Source organism: Amphiura filiformis, chromosome 14 (assembly GCF_039555335.1).
Source record: "Amphiura filiformis chromosome 14, Afil_fr2py, whole genome shotgun sequence".
Taxonomy (NCBI): domain Eukaryota; kingdom Metazoa; phylum Echinodermata; class Ophiuroidea; order Amphilepidida; family Amphiuridae; genus Amphiura; species Amphiura filiformis.
Window position 1 is genome coordinate 35,985,063 of NC_092641.1, and position 26,446 is coordinate 36,011,508.

The 26,446-nt window shown below is 35.8% G+C and overlaps 1 protein-coding gene across 1 annotated transcript in view; it reads right to left on the minus strand.

Annotated features, from left to right (window-relative positions):
• Positions 1–348: 348 nt before the first annotated feature.
• LOC140170036 (uncharacterized) overlaps positions 349–26,446 on the minus strand; it is a 239,238-nt gene continuing 213,140 nt past the window's right edge. The window contains 6 exon segments of the mRNA XM_072193351.1: positions 349–2,167; positions 12,843–14,004; positions 14,874–14,965; positions 15,399–15,477; positions 17,876–17,911; positions 20,800–20,858. Coding sequence (XP_072049452.1) covers positions 1,473–2,167; positions 12,843–14,004; positions 14,874–14,965; positions 15,399–15,477; positions 17,876–17,911; positions 20,800–20,858 — 2,123 coding nt within the window. The 3' untranslated portion in view covers positions 349–1,472.

The window sequence follows — 26,446 nt, forward strand, 5'->3', positions numbered from 1 at the left end:
AGCAAAAAATAAAGAATTTTTTATGAATGTGCATGGGTGACCAGAGATAAACCTTTTTTTTGACATGTCAACCAGTGACATCATCATAGCCCTAAAACAATATTTTCTTACAATATAGTGAACACAAACTTGTATGGTAAGAAGGTTCATGCTATGATGATACCAAGAGTTGATAACAATATGCAATAAGCCAAGTTGCTACCTTTACTTTGATATATTGTGTACAGTGAATAGTAAGTTACTGTATTTCTGATGCAGCCGGTCCCTGTATGAGTGGTCAAGCTTTCAACAGATTGTAGGTATAATCAAGGCTCTGACTGTGAAACGTGCACCAGCCAACTTGCACAAAAATTGACAGCATGTCCTTTAACTAGACTACTTCTGAATAGACTGATTCCAAGTCTTACATGTACATATCAGAACATAACATGGAAAAACAGTAGCATGATCGACATGAATTATATAAATAAACATAATTTTTCACCAGGTTAAGTAAGTAGCAAATAATAAAGGAGACAAGTAGAAAAGGTGATCCTGCCTGGGAATTGAACCCAAGACCTCAGGTTTACTGAGACCTGTGCCTTCATAACTTGGCCACGGGAGCTTCATGATTAGGTTGGTTGAAATTCAAACCCATAAGCGGTCACATAACAGGACATATTATGAGTATAATTAAAGCAATTTTTTTTGTATTTTTTATTTCTATTTTTGGACGGACCTTGGTCAGTTTTATGTATTTAATAAAATTATGTTCATTGTACATGCACTAAAAACCGAAATTCAAATAAAGTACCTTTTCACCTTTTGAAAAAATTCACGAACAGCAGGCTTGAAACAGTTGAAGTGTGGATGCACCAACAATTTTAGTGCTTAAAAGCGTGAGCATCATGTGTGATGCACTCGGTAGTTGGCTGCAGCATTCAAGGCCTATGTGATGGCTTTACAGATTAGTCTCATCCCCAAGTGTGCAACTTGAACCATTGTTTTGGATTCATCCCAAATTAGTCGTGATGAAGTGCGAGACACATCTTACAAAAGCTCAACGGCTCACACAGGGACTGGCTGCCCCCAGGGCTGCACTGTGATAACCGATGGTATACTTGTAGAAATACAATAATTTATTATGAATTCACATTGAGAAAGCCTATCTACTTATTTGATCGATGAATCCAAATCCAACATATAATATGATGACCAGTTTATAATAATATTCTGAGTTATCATGCAGCTGTTGGGCACAGCACTTATATTTTGCATAATGCATGTCACTAGTGAGCGCTTCTGTGTATTTACTCAAGTGTACACTTTATTACGCTGCATACACACATGGTGTATGAACATTTCCGATGTGGATTTGAAAAGTTCTACAGACTAGCTCAGAATTTCTCCATTACAATGTTTGATGTGAGTGACTACAAATAATGCATATCTGATCATCATGTTGTTTATCTCCTTCAATGCCACTTCTCAGCTCAAACAAGCTCTGGTTCTGGTTCTGCTTGGATGTCTTCTTGCTTCTGACCATTGGAATCAGGATGAGGTTGAAGGTCACCCTCCAGTTGAGTAACCTCAGTTTTGGGGTTATTCTCCTGTGCATGCTGAGTTTCTTCTGCATTCTCATCTTTTTCTTGCACACCTTCTGATAGCGGAGTAGCTTCTTTAACAGTCTCCACCTTTTCTGCATCAGAAGATTCTATCGTTTTTGTTTGAGCTTCCACTTTTTCTGACTGTGCATATTCTGTTTGGGAAGTGTTATCTATTTGAGTCTCGGTCTCTGATTGAGAAGTTATCTCTTGCACAGATTCTGCAGGCTTGGATTCATTATCAACTGCAGCTTGCCCTTCATTGGTTCCCTCAGGTGAAACATCAACCTCACCACAATTGGTCTGTTCATCTTGCTTATCTTCTCCATTTGTTTCATTATTTTGTGGATCAATTTCCATCTGCCTGAGTTCAGTTTCTGAGGCAATTGTTGGCTTATCATCATCTTGTGGCTTTTTGAGTTCAAGAAAATCTTCCTTCAGCTGGAGGTCATCCTCAAATTTAATCATATCATCTTGAGACAGGGGATCATCTTGGGGTTGAAAGTTGTTGTCTTGGGGTTCAGGTTTATCTGAATCTTGTAGTTGCTTTATATCACTGCCATTAGGTTCATGTTCAGAATGTCCTACAAATGAAAAACACAAATGTGATGTTACATAATGGGTACTAATTAGCAAGATAGAGATGAAAGATAACATTCTCAAAATGAATACAATTACAAGCCATATTTTTGTACTGAATGCAAGGACATTTACCGCTCACAATGCACTTTGTCTTAATAGTTAAGGTTGTTGTTTATTAGAGATTCATGCATTACATCATGCTTTTTACAGCTTATGCCTGAAGTGAACAAATTTTTAGATTAAAAAAAGATTTTCAAGTTCTGCCAAATGAAACATAGCTCAATCCTAATCAATCATTTAGTACTAACTGGAGATAAGAGAAAAAGTTCACTATTTTACTAATTTCTTGAAAAAAAAGCCAAAAACATCATTTTCGACTTCACAAAGATCAATTCTTGAGAAAATGCCTAAATTCAAAATCCTGAGTATATGCTGCTGAAGTTTTGCTCTAATTTTTTTTTTTTTGTGTGTTACTTTAATTAAGTTATAAGAATGAAACAAGTCCTTTCCAAAAATTATAATGCATAAATTGAAATTAGACTTTGTACTTAATTATCAAAGCATGTGAATAACACCATAAAAATTTAAGTTTTTGGCCCTTCATAAATTTGGCCAAATAGTAAAATTCAACTTTTATTGCCAGTTAGTAGTACATGAATAATTAGGATTGAGAAGTTGGTAATATTTTCTAAATCTCATTTTTGTAGGATGGGAATAAGGTGGCCAGCAGTATCCACTTGGCATGATATGACTTGCAGATGCTGCATTTTACTACTCACTCTCCTTCACATAGTGCGCAAACTGGAATATAAAACTATGCATGAATCTATCAAGGGTTTCAACTTCATTCAGAATTCATTCGCTTAAATGCATACATCTCATGGCTTATTTCAATCTTGAGTATGCTAAATGTTCCATTTGAAAAGATTACAGATAAACTTCATGTAGAAACACTGATTTCACAAAATGCCAAACACACTTACTTGAGCTGACTGACTGAGATAGAGGCATAACCATGGTTTGTAAATTGAGGCAACAAAATGAGTGTGATTACTCTCCCTTACACAGACAGTAACGTGGCTCATATATCTTGTTATTCCACAACAAGCATACAAAGTCTACTTTTGAAACTGAATGCATATCACTCTTCAATTTCAAAAATGCTTTTTATCTGATATCAATTGCTTTGGTTTTGCCTCCCTCATGCATGACCCAATCTAATCCAATCAGTCCAAAGGCTGCAAATAAATAATGTCTCAAATTGACTGATGTCCTGCCAGGACACAGCAGATAGGCAGCCCTCTCTAATTATAAATAAATAAATGAATACAAAACTGGGCATCAAATGCATTTGATGCACATGTAAGGCGTGTAATTTGGCTACAGTATTATTGATAACTGGGTAATAAGATAGAGACCATAATAATAACTGAAGTATGTCTGGAAACATTTTATTTGATTTATTTCTGAAGGCATTACTTCCAATATAGTCTTCCAAATTGCTTCCTTTGGCATGATTCGATAGGATTGTATCATAGTGTGTACAAGTAATATCTTGCTCATGCTTTACATAAATAACAAGAGTTTACCATTGTGATTGAGTTTAAGTGGTATACAATACAAACTGCACATTATTATTAGACATGCAATAGAGTGAATCACTTCCACCAGAAAGTTACTGCAAAGCTATACAAAAATGTTATTTGATTTGATGGACGTATTAGACATGCAAATGCATCACAGATATAGAGTGCAGGCCTATAAATATAGTTATTCTTTTTATAGGCAGTGGATGGGAGGAGGGACACATCCCCCTTAATTTTTTCCATGGGGGACATCCCTCTAAAAATCCTGATAAAAGAAAAATAAAGCAATAATTGCCCCGTGCATCCTTTTTAGCCCAAAAAAACAATGTGTTTTGGACCAAAAAGGGTAAAATGGCAAAAAATAGCCCATCAAATAGCAAAATTCAAATTCACCTTCATTTGGGGCTTATAATAGTCTAATATTAAAGAAAAATGCTTGCTGTACAGCTAACAAAGTTCTCCACATGTTCAAATTAATATTTTTAACCAAATAATTCTTGTCTATTACGAGCTGATCATAGCATAGTGGTTTAGGCTGCCTTTGGTCAGCCTTTGATGTAAAATGTAAGAAATGAAACCATTGTTCTGAAAGGTTCAACTCACTTTGCCTATCACAAACATTTGTGAAAGGGCATCAAGTGAATCACTTTGAAGTGATCTGAAAGGTCAACACATCTAATCTGAAAGAAACTTGTCCTGAAGAGTGAATATGTCTTCACATTAACATATTGTCCCATATCACTGATTGGGTGAGTTTGCTATATAACTGATTGGGTGAGTATGCTATTGGGTTTAGGATCAGTCATTCCTACAACCAATACCACTTATCCTTTCCCCTATTAATTCACTTGTCATATCATTACTGATGTATTGTAATGACTAGCTGGCTGGCCTAGCCTGGCTGGCCTAGCCTGGCCACTGTGGGAGGGACTAACTATGCTGAGGTTTATTATATCAACCACCACCTGTTTACATTCAACATGCATCCTCATGCAAAGTGCTCAGTAAAACCATCAGCAGCAACATACATACAGCCACCAGTGCAATGCAATCAAAATGTCTTGTTACTCTAACTAAAGTAATCATTATGTACATGTATGGCCATTGTTAAAGAAACTGTTTTGTGATGTATGTGCAACTGTTTACACTGAAATAATAAAGAAATTTGAATCATGTAATGGAATGGCTACTAGACAGTATGTCAAAATGATTTTTTTATGACTTGGTCTGATTTTGATTGAATATTTCTGTTCTGTTGAATTATACAATAATAATGAAAATAATAATAATAATAGTATGGAAAAGTATTATATGCAAATATTTCACCTCTTTTTGCTCTAAACATTTATCATGTTATGGTTTTAAATAATGCCAAAGACGGTATCCAACCAATAGCATGCACAACTGACAACTGGACTCATTGGATTACAGTCCAATAAAATGAATCTTGATATATCACAAATTTAATTTTATCCTATTTATTTGGAATAGATGTATAATTGGTAATAATATTTTTCAGCAGTTAGGAATGTGAATAAAGGTATTGTCTAAGCCTCTGCCATGCATCTATCGCTTCATAATTGTACCATGTCAATAGCATCATATTTTGAGTAAAAGAACTCTATATAATAATGGTATTGCCATGTTATTTGAGATGCATGAGAGACACTAAAACAATGCACTTACTCTCTTAATGTGTCAACATATTAGCTATGAAGACACACATCTGCATGTTTTGGACATTAAAAGCACCATGTGTTATTCTGAGAAGTGAAAAGCCCTCTTCAATTAATTCCATAAGGGAAAGAGAACAGTATATAAACACATCAAAAGAAATAAGTCCCCCTCTGAAAACTTCGTTATAACATCATAAAGTAAAACTTTGTACCAATAAAACTTACTTAGAAATAATTATATAATTGTTTACTAAGTGTTTTGTGAAAATGAAAGATGTCCATGACTTCATGGCTGAATGAACCCAAATTGAAGACAAAACTGCCCTTTCCAAAAATCACAAAGTAGGCTTATGCTTGTTAACTGCAAGGCGTATTGGGACAAGGAATGGAACTGGCCATCTTACAACTCACTGTGCTGAACTCTGCACCAAGGGGATTTGCATGGCTGAATGATCAAGAATCGATACACATTACAGTAAATGTTCACTTGGTGAGGATTTTAAACTGCACTCAAACACATGGGGTTTTCCATTAGTAACAAACCATGAATCAACTTTTGTGACAAGCATAGGCCTCCTTTGTGACTTTTGGGCAGTCTTTGCCTTCAATTTAGGCTCATTCAGCCCTGAAGTCATGGAAATCTCTCATTTTCACATAGCACTTAGTAAACAGTCATATAATTATTTATAAGTTAATTTTATTGGTACAAAACGAAACCTTACAATGTTATGACAACATGTTCAGAGGGGACTTAATTCTTTGATGTGTTTACTATTTATATAGGTTAAGCACTTGCAAACTTTGAGTGCAGTTAGAAAGCAGTTGAAGCAACCAACCTAGGGACATACCGACCATCCATACAATCTTACTACTGCTGCGACTGTTCAAAACACTTCATAAAACATACTTCATTTTAAAAACATTCTTATGTTGTTGTTTTTCGCCCAAGAGCTAAATGTTATCTATACTTAAAGGATATTTTAGACTTTCCTAATCTACATGTATGTGTCCGTTTCCAAAACAAACATATATAGGCCTATAGTGCACTTGGGTAAATCTTGGGTAAATACCAACTACTCTAAAAATTCAACTTCATCAATATCATAATTGTTTCTTCCCCAAAGTTTCTGCCACAAGTTCAAGTCTTACACAATAAACTACTTTGACACCAGAATCCAGTGTAAAGTAGCACTTTTGAGTAGCTTAGGTTATTAAACAGTTGAAATCTCCATTAAACAAGCTTTAAAATGGTAATCACTTGTCATAACTGTTTGGAAGTAGGTGCTCAAAAATCAATTTTGCTCAAGAAATTCCTTTGTTTTCTATTGATTTCTGGATTTTCCTTAATTCCAAAAGCAACATGTTTAGCTTTTTCATAATACACTCTAAACAACTGATGTACAGTCAGTAGCCTCTAAACATCACTCGCCATACCATCACTGTTTTGTCAAAACCTTAAATGTATTGCAAAACACTGCCCCATGTACTTAATCCAATGATTAAATGGCAACACACAAGGTTTTTGATTGTACTGTTAATATTGCTGTGCAATCAAATCCTCACATATGAACATTTAATCATTGCAATAATAAAACTGGTCAGCTAGATTCAGTTTCCAACTTTTCTAAACTCTTTTTTTTCTGTTGTCATGAAATTCGGTGTAGTGGGACTGTAAGGGTGTATTATAATGAAAGCTTATTTGGAACAGTCACAGATAGAGTAGAACAATCATGGAAATAGTAGATAAGGTACAATGGAGCACTTCATGGAAAGCAATTAAAGGCTTGTTCAGTGATTTTCTCATCCGGAGGATCGAAAAATCATCAAATTTAAGATTTTGGCACCTGTGTTAGTGTTATAGATGTGCTAACATCGCGTGCTTTGGTTAAGCCGACCGCGTGCTTTGGTTAAGCCGACAGGCGTGTAAGAACAACAAAATGAGACATTTTACAGCTCAACTGATCATACTTTTCCTACATTCGACCTTGCATGATTTTTGAGTTGACACAGTCATGAAAATAACTATAGATACTTGACAGACCATTAGTAGCCCAGTCTGAACCTTTTCATTGATCATTCATAACAATAGGTATCTGATGGATCAGTGAAGATAAGGGATTATAATATATCCGTAACCTTGATATTATAGTACATCTCGAGGAAAAAGTGCAATGGACATGTTTTCATTTATGTTTCAAATATCCTGCGCATGAAAATTGAGTATTTAACCCAAAATGGAAAATGGAACAATTTATTGGAAATCTGTTTAACAGATTTTTTTGACATCTTTTTCTGCACTGTATTATACCTAAATTAAGAAATTTGATAAATATTCAAAGAAAATATAGGTCATCCAAAAATGTTGATTTTTACACATTTTGGGGCAAAAAAGGAAAAATAAGCAAAAATATCAAAATCTGTTTTAACAGCTTCATTCATCAAGTCATAACAAACGGCCTACATGCTTAATTTCTAATAAAATATTGAAATTGTGAAAAATATAGGTATTTATTGATTTTCATGTTTTTTCTTGCAAATATGCTAATAATATGCAAATTATGAAATTGCAAAATAAAGTTTCTACATAGCATACATCTTTCAAGTGTGATGTTCAAAATGACAGACATCAAAAAGAGATTCGATGAAATGTAAAGGTGTAGTAACAATTTTGGCATGGACTGTCTGGTTAGGAAAAGTACGGTAAGTTGAGCTGTACATGAATCTTAAATTTCTATACTTAAGGTAGTATGAACGGCTAATCAAGCTTGCAGCAAAATAACCACAATAGCAAATTGAAATTGTGTATTAATTTAAAACTTACAACAAACTAAAGATAAGTCTTTACTCCAACTATTTTTAGAGTTTCATAAAAATTTTACTGTTTCTTATGTATTTCTTTATTTTTTGAAAATTACCTAAATTTTCCCACATCATAATTTTTTTTGCCAACATGGAGTATGCTATATGGGTTTAATTTAGTTTTTGATTTTAGGAAAATTTAGAAACACCTATTTAGAAAGGCCAATATCTTGAACAAAAATGCTGTCCTTTATTAAGTAGCATTTATGAAATAAAATAAATTAAAAATCAGATTCATGCAGTAGGTATAAAGGAGAGAAAATCACATTTAAACAAATTACTTGTTTTCCAAAATTAGGCTGATTTGAAGAACTTGGCAACATGCCAAAAACATGCAGTGTGTTAAGGGATCTAGAATGAGCGTTTATGGCGTTTGGCAGTATTTTTTGTGGGACATGAGAGCACCTCAGGCGTATCGAATTGCATTCTGAATACTGAAGCATGTCTTTCTGATATCAAATAATTTTCATTTTTGAAAATCACGATATATTACAAATTTTATGACAAATTATTAAAATTTGATATTTTTCAAATTTTTGATATATAACAGTCCTCGAAATAAATTTTATAAATCTAATGATATATTCTTAAAGTGTATGTAGCTGGGAGGAAAAGCCGACGATCAATTGAAAATTTTGACCTTTTATATTGAAGATATGGATTTTTTCCCCAAAAGACCTATTTTTTTTGGTGTTTTGGGGAAAAAATCCATATCTTCAATACGAAAGATCAAAATTTTCAATTGATCGTCAGCTTTTCATCCCACCTACATACACTTTAAGTATAAATCATCAGATTTATAAAGTTTACTTCAAGTTCTGTTAAATATCAAAATATCAATTTTAATGATTTGCCATAAAATGTGTATTACATTGCGAATTTCAAAAAATCAAAATTATTTGATATCATCAGGACATTCTTCGTATTCAGAATGCAATTCGATATGTCTGATGTGCTCTAATGTCCCACAATAAATACTGTCCAAACGTTCATACCCCTTCCCTTAAGTCTATGGGGTTTTCCAATCACAAAAATTACATAAGTCAAAAAACGCTCTTTTGGAAAAAAATAAAAATTGGCAGGTGAGTTTTTCTCACCCATCTCCACATTCTGTATCATTTTCAAGCAAATCTGAGCATGACACCGTAGCCGTTCATACTACCTTAAGTAGTGAAATTAACTACATTTATTTCAATAGAGCTTCAACTTTGTCAACACTGACATGTTCCTAATTTTTTGCCAAATTTTTTGTAGCAAAAATACAATTTTAATGACTTATCCTTTACTCTTAGGAAATTTATAAACAATTTAAATTTGTTTTCACTTTCGCTGGGATCACTGAATGGGCCTTTAAAATGCATACAATTACCAGAGATGAAATACATGATACTTATAATAGCAGTGCATGATTATGGTGACTCCCGCTAGGTATTTGTTAAGTAAGTATATGTATATAGAATAAATATGTGTAATTTATGCAAATTAATAACTATTCATGCCAACCTACATCACACCATTTGAGGAGAGTGTACTATTTTAACATTTTTCCTGGGATATTTTCCTGAAATAAAAAGTTAAAATGGAAGAAATAAAACTAATGTGAGAAAAGGGTCACTTACTAATATATAATAATCATAATTGCTTTATATCTCCACATCATTTAATGGGATAACCTTAAAATGATCTGCAATCAAGTGACTTAAGTAATATAAGCAGAAATAGGTGCATTTTTTGAAATTGCTTTCTTTCACACACAAACACTCTTCTCTCTCTGCCTTATATTTAGTATCCCATCACCTCTTATCATCTCTACACTATTAGTTACTCCTATATGGTTGCAACAAGTCATTCACAACTCAACTTTGTGTTTTTATCCTTTGTTTCTCCACAATCTCATTTTCATGTTTTTTACTAGAAACTGTGTGAAAAATGTGTACAGGAGGGCAGGGCTTTTTATTCTTGAATATTCATGTGCAGTATTAGTTGTAGTTTTTCTTTCCCAAGCACAACAGGAAAACATGGCTAGAAATATTTATTACTTATAATACGTGCACAGGGGTACAGCCACAGGAAAACTACCTCACAGAAAATTGTCAGGGATAAAATGAGGATGGCACAGAGTAAATGACTAAAAATGGGACATGAAATTGACAGATGGGGACAAAAATTTGGCTTTTCCTAATCATACTAAAAATGCACTGCATATGTGAGATAATTGTGCACAAAAACAACACTTCAATCTGTGTTAGATCTACCTAGGTTATGAGTCAGTCACAAAAAGGTTACACTACCAACTGTCATGCACAAACACCTTCTGAAAATGTGAGCATTTCAAAGTATTAAATGCATATCACACACACACAGTTGGTAGTGTATTTTTCTTTGCATGAGCCAGCGATAGGCAACACACAGTGGAGTATTCTTGACACTCCTAGTATAACCTCTTTGGACAGTCACTCAAATAATACATGGCAAGTTTCTTGTAAGGTGCTCATTTCACATCATTTGAAGTGCAAACTGCTACTGTAAACAACTACTTTTACATCATTCGTATGTACTGATGCAACAATAGCATACTTGTGCATAGAAACTTGGTAATAAGAAGTTTGAAAATGGTTGCATTTCTTATTTGTTTATATTGTCAAAGTGAAGAATGATATTATAACATTTTGCCAGGCAAAACCCAATATTGATAAGTAATATATTGAAGGGATGCCTAAAATTGTTATCACTTTTGTTTGTGTTTTGCTTTATTTAGAATATTGCAAATTGATAAAGGATATATTTATGTTCTATTTCCACATTTGCTAAATAAAATCATTTCTATGGTGACATTCTTTTATTAGGATTTCAATCTTGAAACATCAGACTAGAAGAGTATAGCGAGTCTGTCTGCCATGTTTGCATGTCACTTTCGGGGAAGAAAATACACTTTCATAGGTTTGTCATAACTATGCAAATGAAGTCATATATGTTGTCATGCATGAATAAGATGCTCTTTATTCTGTCTATAACAAAGAATGACCTCATTTGCAAGGTTGCTACAAACCTGGAAAATGATAGCCAGAAAATAGGACACTTCTGCATTATTTTGCCATTTGCCTGATTTGTCCTCATTTTTCCTGTTGCAAACAGTAGTCTTGCTGTTTGTGAAGGTTGGTCAGTGAACATTATTCTGCAACCAAATTCTAAACATCTTAATGAGGTGGGTGTTTTCACACAGGCAATGCACAATTTGGCATACATAGCATGGTCAATTGCTTCATGAAAAACAGAAATTTCACTGTTTGGTGCAACTTCTTTTATAAAAAATACAGGACACCTAAACCAGGATGTATACGTATCTAGTTCAGGTCAGCAGAAAAAATAGCCCATTTGACACTTGCCATACCAAAAGGTTAGTAGGTTATCAGCTCCAATTTGTATTTATCCTGAAAATAAGGCAGTTAATTTGTCTTCAAAATTGGGAGGAAAATGCTACTGCATGACCTCATTTCTGTGTTTTTCACTTTCATGATTCTAACAATCAAAGTATGCTATTTTAAAGATATGAATAATGTTCTTTGTTCTGAACAAGCAATGGACCACACAATGCATGTAAAAAGATGCAAAATCTAATCTATTGTGATCCTACAAATGCATCTCTAAAGGCCCGTTCATACTACCACCACATTTGCGATGTGTTGCTTTGCGATGCCGATATATCGATTACTTTTTGCAGCAACTCGTCGCAATTCCAAGTTAAAATGTATTTAACTTTATTGCAATATCGCAATGCAGTAGTTCGCAGATACGGCAATGCACCGCATCGCAAAGCAACCCATTGCAAATGCTGTGGTAGTATGAACCGACAAACATGTGCAAATACAGTGATCTAAGACATAACTACACTACATACTCTACTTACAAATGTTGCCAAATGGATCATTTCTTTCTTTAGATATTAATTTCTGAGGGAATTGCAAAGAAATACTAAGGGTTGTAAGTTTAACAGTGACCTATGGCATTTTCAAGACTGCCAATGAATGTCAGCTATCTGGTCAGGAACAACCAAATGAATGGATCAATGGCTAATAATCATTTTGGTTCAAGACCAAGCACAGGTTATCACTAACAAATCAATAATGCCCCATTTCACCAAATGCTGGAATAATCTGCCATTTCTTGATTGTAAGTAATTTGTTCTAGTTATTCAAGTCCTTGGCAAGCAACACTGTATAGAGGTAATCCCCACAGGTCCACCACCTTGTAGGTACACACCTGTTGGGTGCCTTCTGCATTTGATCCTTCACGCACCAAGGCAAAACACTGTGCAAACATATGATGATAGTTGCTTGATGCCATCTGCGCGTAGTGTCCAATGCATGTACACAAATGGATTTGAATGTACAAGATGGTGAAAGGAGGAATAACCTCTGTCTATTGTGTTACACACCTACTCATGCATACATGTCTAAATCAAGATACTCTACTGCAACACACCACACACTCTACTCATTCAAATTTGTTCTCTACATGTTAATAGATACTACATGACCTAGCCTATGGGCACCTACCACTTGTCGTTGTCTTGTCTGCACTTGATGTCGGTGAATTTGTAATTTGCATATCAGATGTGGGAGACTGTAAACTAGCTTGGTCTGGGGATGTCTGTTCCAACTCTGCACTCCTTGTAGGTTGTGAAGATGGTGACTCTATACTTAATTGCTTATCACTATCAATAACTTCTATGTGGCAAGCTTTGTCCATTTCTAAACTTACATCCTCTGTTGTGACAGTATTGTTCCTCAAGGCACTACTAGCATCACTACTAGCACCACCATTACCCTCGCCCCTGTCTTCTAATGGGATGGCTGGTGAATGCCTTGAATTACTTTCAGATTGTTCCATTTGTGAGTGTACTGTAGGGAGTTGCTGCTGTTTATCATCAGTCTGTTGTTGTGGTGAGGGAGCATTTTCCTGCACAATTTCCTGAGTTGTCTCAACATGATCAGAGGGAGGTTCTTCAATAGTATCAAGAGCCTCATCCATATCACTGTCTCTATACTCCCCTACACTGGGATTTCTACCACCATCCTCATCCGGTTCAACAGGAATAGGTGGTGGTGCCCCCAGCGGCGTATACTCATCATCCTCTTCTGTGGTAGATTTATGACTTATTGCTTCATTCCTTTCTGGTGATTGCGATCTACCACGGTGCAACTTGTCTAGTTCGTTTGCAGCAGCCCTGTGGAGAGATGCAAGCTGGTCATTGGCTAGTTCAATCGCTGTGTGCGCTTCCGTAGGCTGCAATTCAGTCACTACATTTGCAACAATCCTGACTGGTAGCTCTGCTTGGATACCTCCTTCAATAGATGGTGCTGTTGCTCCTGCACTAGCACCTTCATCTAACTCACCCCCTTCAGAGTCTGTTGTGCTCCCAGATTCACCTGAATACGACAATCTATTATTTGCTTTAGCAGCACTTTCCTCGTCTGGAGTCCTGTCAATATCTGTCGTTGGTAGCGATTCATAGCTGGTTGCATCAGCACTAGCCATTGGTTGGTCACCTCGGATTTGTTGCATAGATTCGTTAAGACATAGTAATTCATGCTGTGATGCACTGAACTCTTGCTGTAGGCGCTCTTTCTCGTCTTGAAGTTCATCATTTGATACTTGCAAGGTTCTACATCTCTCCTGTAGTTCATGTCTTTCCTGTTCATTGTGGACAACCAAACTCTGCACATAATGACAACAACAAAAAACAACCAAATTAAGAGTGCAGTTATAATCTAGTTCCCAGCTATTGTTTCCCATGCACCCAGATGATGTTCTAACCTATTTCATTGTAATTCTTAAAGTCCCTAGTACACAACTTATGTTGTTCCCAAAACAAAATATTGTCCCATGGGTGGGGGAAAGAACATTAAAACTTTACACAAGGTCACATTTCAAACTTCACCAAATTGTGTTGAAAACATTACTAATGCATTCCTCTGGTCAAAAGGATTCAGAAAATGTATAGTTTTACATATCTAGGATGTACCATTCTTGAGTTATTAACAAATAGGTCACAGGTCAAGCATTGACCTCTTAAGGGTCAAAATTTTCAACTTGCTCTGATCTTGATGCCAAAATCTTTGTTTTGATAAATGATCTTAAATGCTAGTTAGCAACATGTGAGGATGTTTCATGTGAGGATGTTTGCTGAAATTTTTGTGTTTGGGCTTTAAGCCCATTCTCATCCTGAATTACTTGCTTATTGTAATTCATTAGAAGTGTATATATTTGTTATGTTATTCGTTGTTATTTCTGTATTTTGCAAGTAGTTCGAATAAATATTATTATTATTATTATTTAATATTATCATCTATGTACACATCAACACATGTCAAGTTCAATGGGTTTCTTGGTCATTGACCTATTTTGATGCGAAATCTAGGTTATGAAACATCCTACTTGAGCAATTAGCGTAGTAGGTTGACAATATGAATTAATTTTGATGTGATGTAACTCAGTGCTTTTTAAGTAAATCATACCATTTTACCGGCATTTATTAATTTGTTTAATTCCCTTTGATATTATTGATTTGTTGATTGATTTCTTACCTGTAGCACAGCCAGTTTGCTTTCCATAATTTCTACTGCTTTCAGGATGTTCTCTTCTGTTTTTGTACACGATCTTTTCTCATGGACATCCTCTGTAATTGTTAACAAAATATAAACATAAAAGTGTATGTGGCAACACATTGCATTCATCACAAGGCCTTGAGGGACTTGGTAACCAACTGCACCAGTCCCAGATATCTCACTTTGGGAGTTCAAAATCACAGCAATGGATTATTTAGACTACAGGTATTCTTCTTGTTAATTGAACTTCTGTGTCATTTTAGAAATTTTCAATTGAAATCTGACTAAATTTTAAAATTGTCACTTGCAAGGATGATGAGGTATTCTGTACATATCAATATGAAAACTGATTTGAGATGTGATTATCTCAGTACAAATGTGACTTTCTCACCTATGGTAGTATGGTTACCAGTTAGGTAAGTAATTTGTGTGTAGAAGCAGTAGTAAGAGTTTAATGTGGACCACAAAGTAACAAGCCAGGTATCAGAGAATAATGTCACTTACTCAATAACGGTGTGATTCTAGCACTCATAGTCACTAGGAAGTTAAGTAAATCTTCTGTTCCTATGTCTTCTGGAAGTTTCTACAAAAGAAAATAAAAAACACAAAAATATTGTGATGAGAATGTCAAAACAATAATTGCAAACAGGCATACCTGGATCACAAAAAATATGAGAGATACTTGATATTGCGCACTGAATTGGTCAGGGTTCATACCACTTAAATCTACATACACATTAACCACAACTTATTATTCCCTTGAGTCAGCCTAGGAACATACATTTTTCAACCTTGACCAGGATTTGAACCTGGGTCCCTCCCTATCCAGCTAGCAATCAAACCAACTGAGCTATAGACCACTTGACATCACTGTTTATCAACAAAGGCGAGGGACTCGTCTATCGATATGCTTGAACGAGCCGCTACACTGTTCAATGGCTTTCTTGTACTATATGAAATGTGGCGGTCGATTTAAAATGCACGTGCCCTTAGCAAACTATGATGCGTACGCACACTGCAGGGCAAAGAACAATGGAAATTGACATAATTCGCGCGCATACTGCCGGGCAATGACGTCACATGCCAAGTGGTCTATACAGAAGCTAGTTGCCTTGAAGAGTACATTATAAGAGGCCCGTGGTGCCAAATCCTGTTTCTTCTGCTTCTCTAAAGCAACAAGCATTAAGAAGATATAATACAGGGCTCTCTCACTCACACACCTACAATCAAGGAAATTTAATGTTGGCACACTCTGGCATACTAAATGTAGTAAATTGTCATCCCTCTCCCCCAATGTTGGGGTTCAATGTTGACGAAAGCACTTTTCCCATTGGGCTCTCCAGTCTCTCCAACATTGGTTGAGGGGGAAGGGGAAAGGGGAAGGTTTGAACCTCTCATCAAACATTGTTATACTAATTTCACTAAACTCTCAGAGCGGCAATGAAGAATTCCAACATATTGTCAGAGTGTGCCAACTATTTATTTCCTTGATTGTAGCTCCTTCCGAATTCGAGTATCAAACTTTTTTTTTTTCAAGACTTTTTATGACTATCCTCATTACATTAAGTCAAGTTTTAGGCTCACCATTCTTAAGTTCACCATGAAATATGTATAAAGAAAACTTATCAAAAATAAGATATTAAAGTGCCGGTGCTACTATTTTCAAGAACTTTCAAAGACCATTTTGTAAATTTTCAGAACTCTGCAGGGGGAGCCCTGCAATCCATTTATAACATTTGGAACCTTAATTTGGCCTATACTATTATGCTGCAAAATCTTCTTTCTCATCAATAGTTCCTTTTTTGATAAGTACTTCATTATACAACCAGCTGTCCCAAAGTAAATATTATTTTAAATACCCATCAATGTATGCTCCATTTCCCTTATAACCTAGTTCTAACATACAATTCTGAAACATGCCGAAAAACAAAGCAGTCATACAACTCTGATGGTGACCCAAAATCAAATATGAATCAACCAACCCCATAAGGCAAATTCAAACACATGCATATAAACTATACAATGATCAACAACCATACAAACAAAAAGCCAAACAAAGAAACAATTTATTACACAAGGCATAATTAACAAAATTAATACAGTAGCTTTTTAAGGTCAAATTCAGATGTACAAAAATGTCTATGCACAAATATGTAGTAAAACCATTAAACATTGAATTAAAAATATATGGATGAGTAGGAATAACTTAACATTTCATAATGAATTAATAAACTGAAAAAGAAACAATTAAGTTAGATACTAAAAATGGGAACACAACTATCTGAAAAGGGCATAAATTTCCACACATGTCAGTATTTTTTTTACATAGTGGTCATCTCTATATTCTGAACATCATATATGACAGTCAATGTCAGTATGTGTTACATAATGGTCATCTCTATATTATGTACATTGTATGCCGCAGTTAATGAATATGACCGAGTGTTTCATAGTGGTCCTCTATTATAATGTACATACATGTACCGTATTCGTTCCATTGACCGCCCATGCCCCTATAAGCGCCCACCCAATAACTTTACAACGAACTCCCCATGCAGATCTGGATCATGGCCCGAAACATATGGCACACTGATGATGATGGTTGAATATTTAGGGCCATTTTTTATGCATTCAATTAAATAAGCAATGTAAAAAATAAGCACCCACCCAAAATGTCTTTGCTAAGCGCCCTGGGCGGTTAATGGAATGAATATGGTAGTTAAAATATTATTTACTTTACATATTTGCATTCTGCCATTCCCTCATTCACTTAACATTGAGTCACAAAACACATGACAATATTTAAAAAACAAAAACAAAACAAAAGCCAAGAAATATGCAAAATCAAATTCCAAAATTAAAATGCAATTTAATAGCATGCTGTTAGGCCAAAACACAGGGATAAAAGCTTAAACCAGTTAATTAAAGCACATGCAAATTTGTGTGCAAATGAGCTTTGCATAGTATTTTGTTCAACCAACCTGCATTTCGTACGGTGACATATCATCATGGGAACACTGGGATGTGAAATGAGATTAGAAAAGGGGAGATACTTTGGATCAAATTGCTTTACAGCAAATAATATACAGCGGGTGCCTTTGGTCATGTTATATAAATTAGCTAGTGGTAAAACTGGTAAATATAGTCCAATGAGAAATTCAAATTTCTCCACTTTTTATTCTCATTAACACCCAAGTTATTTTGCAGTTAAGTTTGTGTAATTCTAATGAAATAACATATTGTCCCTGACGTTAATTTATGGCAGACTAAGATTAAATTGCATTGGCCAAAATAACATTGGGCTATTCCAGCTGAAATCCATACACCCCTATCAATGTGTGCAAACCTACTTTTATACTCACTGATAACTCATGGAGTAGTTATTATAGTTAAGCAGCAACTTATATGAATTTCAAATGTTGTGCAAAATTGGAGATGAAGGCTTGCATTAATTAAGTTAAAGATCTTGTAACACCAGAAAAAAACTTCAGAGGCTAAATGTACCTTGCTCCAAAAAGAGTTCTGGCCTTAAATTGTCATACACATGTCAAAATTGGATTCAGAAAAAGTATAGTTTCCAGGCCTTGCCATCTAGATTTCAAAGGCGAGTAGTCAATCGCTCGCTACCTTGATGCCAGGCAAGTAATCGAATCACTCGCTAGTGGTCGAATCACTCTCTAAGTCTGAAATAGCAATCAGTATGACACACTTACACACTGCTGACATCCTGTCTTTCAGAAATCAAGACTAATTTATTACGATAAATTGAATACATTGGAAGTGCTAAAACTTGAATGTAATTTAGATTCAATTTGGGTGATTCGCAGCGAGCGATATTTATTGTCTATGGTGAGTGGAAAATCGCTCGCTAGAAATTGAGTTTGTGCGAGCGGTGGCACGCGAGAGCGATCGCTCGCCTCAAACGGCAAGGCCTGAGTTTCACCTACATAATGCTCTCAAGTTATAAATAAGGAAACAATCAAGAGCATACTGTTCCATAGGGGTCAAACTTTTTTTCACTTGAATTGCATTAATGAAAATCTTCAGCGTTTTTGTCAATTTTGATCTCTACAGAGTAGACACTTAACCTTTGAGACCTTTTTCCTTATAAATTGAGAATGACATGTCATACCATGGTCAAAGTATACCTTTTTCTCAAATTTGGTGTGAACTTTATAAGATATGAGCATAGATCATTTGAGTAATGCCATAGTTAATGGCTGCTACCAAGACGTTTGTTATTCTTTGAAGTCGGTTTACAATATTAAACCAATTATGGACCTTTATCACAATAATTGCTGGGATTTTTTTGCAGCTAGACTATTAGGTCAAACATCTTTAGGTCATAATCTCTCTGCATATCCCTTTTACTTAAAAGCAGAACCGTAAAAGCAGGGAATACAATACCCTAAGCAATATATGATAGAACCAATCACTATATACTGGCTACTACTACATAGGCATTCCTTAAGTTAACAATCCCCCATCATTTCATTGGAACATCCTTTATACAGAGTTAGCCCAGAGTCAAGACTTCATTGGGGATCACACAGCTTACTTAATTATAATGAACACATCAAAAGAAATAAGTCCCCCTCTGAAAATTTTGTCATAACATCGTTAAGTAAAACTTTGTACCAATAAAACTTACTTAGAAATAATTATATGATTGTTACTAAGTGTTTTGTGTTTTGGCCCCCCACTGGCTACGCCACTGTTCAGAGCGTGATTCACTGACTCTCAGCCACTGGTTTCGTGCCTAGTATAATATGTAGTTTGGCATGATTACGCAATTGGATCACATGGGATGCATGGTCTCGCTTCATGTTGTATGGTTTTGTATGATCTAGGAGCTTTAGGGTTAATGAAGTCTTGACAAAACACTTATTTTGGGTAATACTTATATGAAGGAAGAACTATTTCATTTAATCTACAGGTGCTTTTAGCTTGTGCCACTTTGTGTTAGGTGCATCCCTGAGATGGACCATCTACTGCTATGCTAATGCCACAGTAACAGATACCACATATAGAATATTGAGTACGCATATTTGATTGATGATTCCATCATATCTGCAACTAAACTGCCCTCAAAAAGAAACTTTTCACAAGGTCATATCTTAAAATCCTGTCCATCAAAATGAATAAAAATTACACACAGGATTACTTCAATACCCTACTCTAAACACATACATCATTAACCAAGCAGTTGCCCAACTGACACAACAGTAAAATGCACTGACACAGAACAGATTCGGGGACCACATTCACAGGTGAATAATTGGAACCTAGCAAAAGAAACCTGTGAGAATGCGTTTAAGATCCTTACACAGGTGATTATTTCCAAAGAGTAAGTGGAATAGTGTGGAACGGGCTGCTTCTGCTACTTTCTTCAAGAAACAGGTTTTGTTCTACACTATTCCATTTGCTCACAGATTTCTTGTGTTGGGCTGTGAATGTGGTCCGGGAACCTGTTCCATGTCAATGCATTTTGCTGTTGTATCAGTTGGACAACTGTTTAGTTACTGGAAAGTGTTTAGAGTAGAGTATTGAAGTAATCCTGTGTTCAATTTTTGTTCATTTTTATAGACAGGAATTTAAGATATGACCTTAATGAAAAATTATAAGTTTCTTTTTGAGGCCAGTTTATGTCATACAACACTATTGTGCTTATTTGCACTTTAGTCAATTACACAATTGGTGTTGTATAAGGTAGTTTGAATTGATTTTTAATCAGCCAATCAGGACCTCATGTTTTTGCACATTCAGACATCAAGAAATATATATACCCTGGGTTAAGGTCAGGGTCTGATTAGGAATGGCGGTAACGCTCCCATATTTTTGGGATCATCATTTCATCCTTTTTTGACAACTTAATAATGTGCCTAAAACAGCCTGTAGTACTTACCGCTCGTATTGAGTCTGCTAATAGTGATTCTATTTCTTCAGGTTTCTGTTTACTTGCATCTATCAAAATATACAGAACATGTATAACATTAACTTTGAATCACTTAATTTGCATCAATTTCATTGAATTTACACAAATACCAACCAATCTTATCAGTGTCACATACCACATTTTTAATGTTTTTGTATTATCTGCATTTTCTTGGTACTATGCTACATGAGAGACTGTTTTAAATAAGGTACACCCTTATGTAAACTGTAGTATGGTCGTTGAAGAGGAAAAACAGTGGCTACCAGGAAAAAATTGGTAAAAAGCTGATTTTTGCACCAGACAAGCAGAATATATCATAGAACATCATATCCAAAATCCGAAAAAATCCTCTTTGGGGAATTCGTTTTATCCAAGATGGCCGCCAAAATGGCCGCCAACATATAATTAGCAGTATCTTAGCTTCTAAAGCAGATATGATGATGATTTTAGTGTCTTTGAATAGGTTTAAGAGGTCAAAGAATTCAAATTTGTACAAATCTAACACACTGATGACTTCAATCACACTGAAATCCAAGATGGCCGCCAAAATGGTCGCCACAACATATAATTAGCTGTATCTTAGCTTCTAAAGCAGATATGATGATGATTTTAGTGTCTTTGAATAGGTTTAAGAGGTCAGAGAATTCAAATTTGTACAAATCTAACACACCAATGTCTTCAATTACACTGAAATCCAAGACGGCCGCCAAAATGGCCACCACCACATATGATTAGATATATCTCCGCTTCTGAAGCATATATGATGATGATTTAAGTGTCCTTGAATATATTTCAGAAGTCAAAGAATTCAAACTTGTACGTATCTAAAACACTGAAGTCTTCATTCACACTGGAATCCAAGATGGTCGCCAAAATGGCCGCCACCACCACGTGTTATGTTTAGGTATATTTTGGCTTATGAAGCAGATATGATAATGATTTTAGTAGCTTTTAGTGAAATTAGTGTCTTTGAATAGGTTTTAGGAGTCAATTTTGTATTTATCTTCATAAGTATATATGTCTTTACTGACACTGCAATCCAACATGGCCCTCAATATTGCTAAAATCAAACATGATTAGCTAAATATCTCAGCTTCTGAAGCCAATATAATGGTGATTTTAATCTTTGAATAGGTTTTTAAGAGAATGTAGGTTTTAAGTGTCAGATAATTGTCGCAATTACTTAAAACCCGGGCTTATAACACTGAAGTGCAAGTCGCAATAGAATCCCAAATAGCTGCCACCACATGTGAATATATATCTCAGCTTCTGAAGCAAAAGTAGCTGTCTTCGTTCTCATCTACAGGTATAATCGCCTCAGCGTTTTGGCAATGTTCTCCTGTGTAATCTTCACAAGCTGTGACACATTTAAGTCCATTTTTGCGACAGGATCATCCGTTATTTACACAATTCCTGGAGGAAAGTTTACAATTGTATCGTACAAACTTAAAGGTGAACCTCATTGAAAATAAAGTTATATATCAATGGAAAGCTTATGATGCCAGGAAGCAGAAAAGAATATTTTTTATTTGCCTAACGCACCAGGACAGACATAATCTCCATGCAAAGATTGGATATTGGCACCCCCCCTAAATTACAAAACGAAATCGTTCAAATTGGGCGCTTTCGATGATGACGTCAGCATGGGGACACACAGTTACTTCCGGGTTTGATTGTAAACACAATGTCCGTGTATTACTGTGGCATGCATCGGGCCAATGCACGAATTCAGTCATTGTCAACTTACTTTACATGAAAAATATCTTCAATAAAATAAGAATAACATGAAGGAAATATCATGATCAAATCAAGAATGAAGTTCCTGAATAAAGTGTGTGGATTTAAAAATGGGAAAAGTGCTGGCCGGGGTGATTTGGGATAGGCCAAGCCATCCACGATATGCATAGGGAATATTACAGTAAAGCACGAAGAGCGAAGATTAGCGAAGAACCGGAATGAAAACAGATTGCAAAAATAACTGCTAGTGCTACCAGTTCAGATCGTCACACCAAATTGAGATGAACTTATCACAATGAGAAAATGAAGGCATAGAATAAGGTACATGTACAGGATTTTTAATTATTTCTTAGCTTTACAACCGGTCATAGCCGGTCATGTATGATAAGCGAACTTCGTATATAGATACATACGGGATGAACTCAGCTCAGTGACTGACTGAGTCTCACTACGCCGAGTGTTCAGTATCCGCGACTGTACTGTACTTGCAGACAAAATGACTGATTTGATATTCACATTCTGATATTTCCAACTTATTGCTACTTTATCAGCAAAATTTATTCCTGTAAATGTTCCAAATATAAGGGAACGATTGATCAAATCTCCTGACAGCGCAAGTGCTACGAGGACGAAGCCCTGAAGCGAGTCGCTGTGTTTGTGCATATCCGTCCCTGCCATTTCTTCAGCATCCAGCAGCAATTTACGCATCGTGTTCGGTAATCCATAAAACATGAATGTTTCACTTTTTCAGTACCGTACAATGATTGTACTATCATTAAAGAATCGTGACACAAGTGACAATATTTTAATTTTATTCAGATTTCAGAATTCCATCAAATAACGGTCTACTAAGCCTAAATTGTATTTATTTTATAATAAATCAGGCCGAGTATCTGTTTCTTTCAATCGCGACTGTGTGGAAAGAATGTATTACCATAATGCGCTAAATATGAAAACCTTTATATGGGCTGGATTTGATGAAATCGGCGGTTTTTATTATTTTTTGATTACTTCAAGGCGATATTTTTTTAATCAGATATTTTAAAATGAATCAAGAATAGGGAATGTCACAAACAAGTATTTAATTTGTTATTCGATCATGTTTATTCAGTCCATGACATGAACGGTAGCAGCTAGCATTTGCGCATGGGATTGATCCCAGCGAAATTCAAACTCAATTACCCAGTTATACCCAGAGTTATGACTGATTTTGTCAAAAAGTTACGGAAAATTTATGTGTTGACAATAATTCTATTATTTTTAATATAGAAGGAACCAGCAACTTGAAGATTCCTCTAATTTCAAGCTTTATTGTAAAAATCAGACTTGCCGGGCAGCTTGCAAAGTACAGGAAGCAAGTCTTGTTTACATGTTTCCGAGTAGGATCACGTGACTCACGAACCCTGAGCTTACGTCACGAGCATTCTCAAGGTCATAGACGATTGATTTGGGTGCTTTTTGGGCGCCTTAAAAAAGACCAAAAATTCAATCGTTTTTTTTATTTTTCAGCTTTATTGGCCATCAAAAAAAATCGGAAAAAATAATTTTTAGTATCCTGACATCATAAGCTTTCCATCGATATATAACTTTATTTTCAATGAGGTTCACCTTTAAGCAAGCTATGTGGTGCTGCATCTAAATTCGTAAGGACCGGTGCTAGAACGATGTCAGAGTGTTTCCAGCCCCATTGCTTTAAATTGGATTCAAGTCATTGTTTGTTAGCTTTCTCCAAAGTATGACCTGTAAAAGAACCCGCAGACTGTGAAAATACGCTGCTCTTTCAGTAGGTGAAAGCTTTTGTAGATAGATGTGGAACAAATGATGCTTTATTTGATGATACCATCGCCATGGATTAAGCGAACCGTAGACCGTTTAAAGAATCTTCTTCTCTGCCACCATATAAGACAACAAATAATCTGATGCCAGCTGTACCAATCTGTTCTAATGTCGCCTCAGGATCGCTCATCTAGCTAGGATGATATCTGCTGCAATTCTTTTATCTTCTTCAACAAACTTGTCTTTCCATGTCCAAATGTTGCAGAAGTTGAGTCGCAACCACTCCATGCATGGATAAACAGGAGGTCTTGAACTTTCCAAACCACCAACCCTTTCCTCTCTGAATGGAAGTAGATAAGATATCAGCCATAGTCTGGTCTCAGTGGTACATCAAAAGGACAAGTATATCTGTGTCATCTGCTACTACAGGTACTTCTTTTCCTTGTCTTGCAAATTGAAGGGTACATTCCACTATCAAAGTGTCAGGATCTCCAGTACTATTGTACCGATCTGACCATTGGTTTCCAAATATCGACTCAGCAGCGAGATAAACTGACTGTTGTTCTTCTCATTCGAGAGGAAGGTCTGCTGGTCATGATGAGAAACTTCATAGATTCTGTGAGCTGAATATGATAAGAACAAATGCCAGTTTATCTCGCTGCTGAGTCGATGGATGGTGCACAATAGTACCGGAGATGCTGACACATTGATAGTGGAATGTACCCTTCAAGACTCCTTCCATGTTCAAGACAAGGAAGAGAAGTGCCACTGGGGACCGGAATATAGCTGATATCGGTGGGTTGGAAAGTTCAAGACCTTATTAACAACGTTGGTGAAGTATTGACATTCCATCTCAGGTCCTGTTTATCCATGCATGCAGTGGTTGTGACTCCACTTCTGCAACATTTGGACATGGAAAGACAAGTTTGTTGCAGAAGATAAGAAGAATTGCAGCAGATATCATCCTAGATGAGCGATCCTGAGGCGACATTAGAACAGATTGGTACAAATGGCATCAGATTATTTGTTGTCTTATGTGGTGGCAGAGAAGAAGATTCTTTAAACGGTCTGCGGTTCGCTTAATTCATGGCGATGGTATCATCAAATAAGGCATCACTTGATCCACAAAAGCTTCCACCTAGTTAAAAAAGAGCAGCGTATTTTCACAGTCTGAGTGTTCTTTTGCAGGTCATACTTTGGAGAAAGCTCACAAACAATAACTTGGATCCAAATCAATGGGGTTGGAAACTCTCTGACACCGTACTAGCACCGGTCCTTACAGATGTAGATACAGCACCACAAGGCTTGCTTAAGTTTGTATGATACAAATGTAAACTATCCTCCAGGAGTCCTTATGGAAATAACGGATGTTCCTGTCGCAAAAAGGGATTTAAATGTGTCACAGCTTGTGGAGATTGCAGAGGAGAAAATTGCCAAAACGCTGAGGCGATGATTATACAGGGTGTATCAAAATGATTGGTACCGGGCTATGTGACATTTTCAAAAATATATAAAAAATATATAATTCCTAATTAATATAGATTTTGTACTATAAATAGAAAGGGGCATATGTTAACTTATTGATCTATTAATCTGAAGTTGATAGGTTGATGCATCTGGGTACTATTGTCATTTAAACAAAGATCGACGTAATCATGGTTTGATACAAGATGAATATGTTCACTGCTTGAACCATTTATTGAATACATACTCTTCAACATCTCACCTCAGTATACATAACATAAAATTGCTTTACACATGCATTTAGAAAGATAGTTCCTGAAGTCCATGCCTTACGACTCTGACAGTGTGAGGTGAAGCTCTATCTTGAAAGAACTTAACAACTGGGCACGGTGGGTCCATTCTGTAACGGCCCATATCAAATTTTGAAGCATTGCAAGTTATAGCATGTATGCATTGGATACGCTTTGCTCTTAGAAACTGTCTCCTAAATCTTCTCTGCACTTCTCCATATCTTTGTGTGATTCTTAACTATGAATGCACACTGAAGTGTGGAATAGTACTGTGGAGCCATTCCAATAACTTTTACCAGGTCTAAACTAACCTATACTGTCTACAGTATATGGCCATTCTGCCACACCAT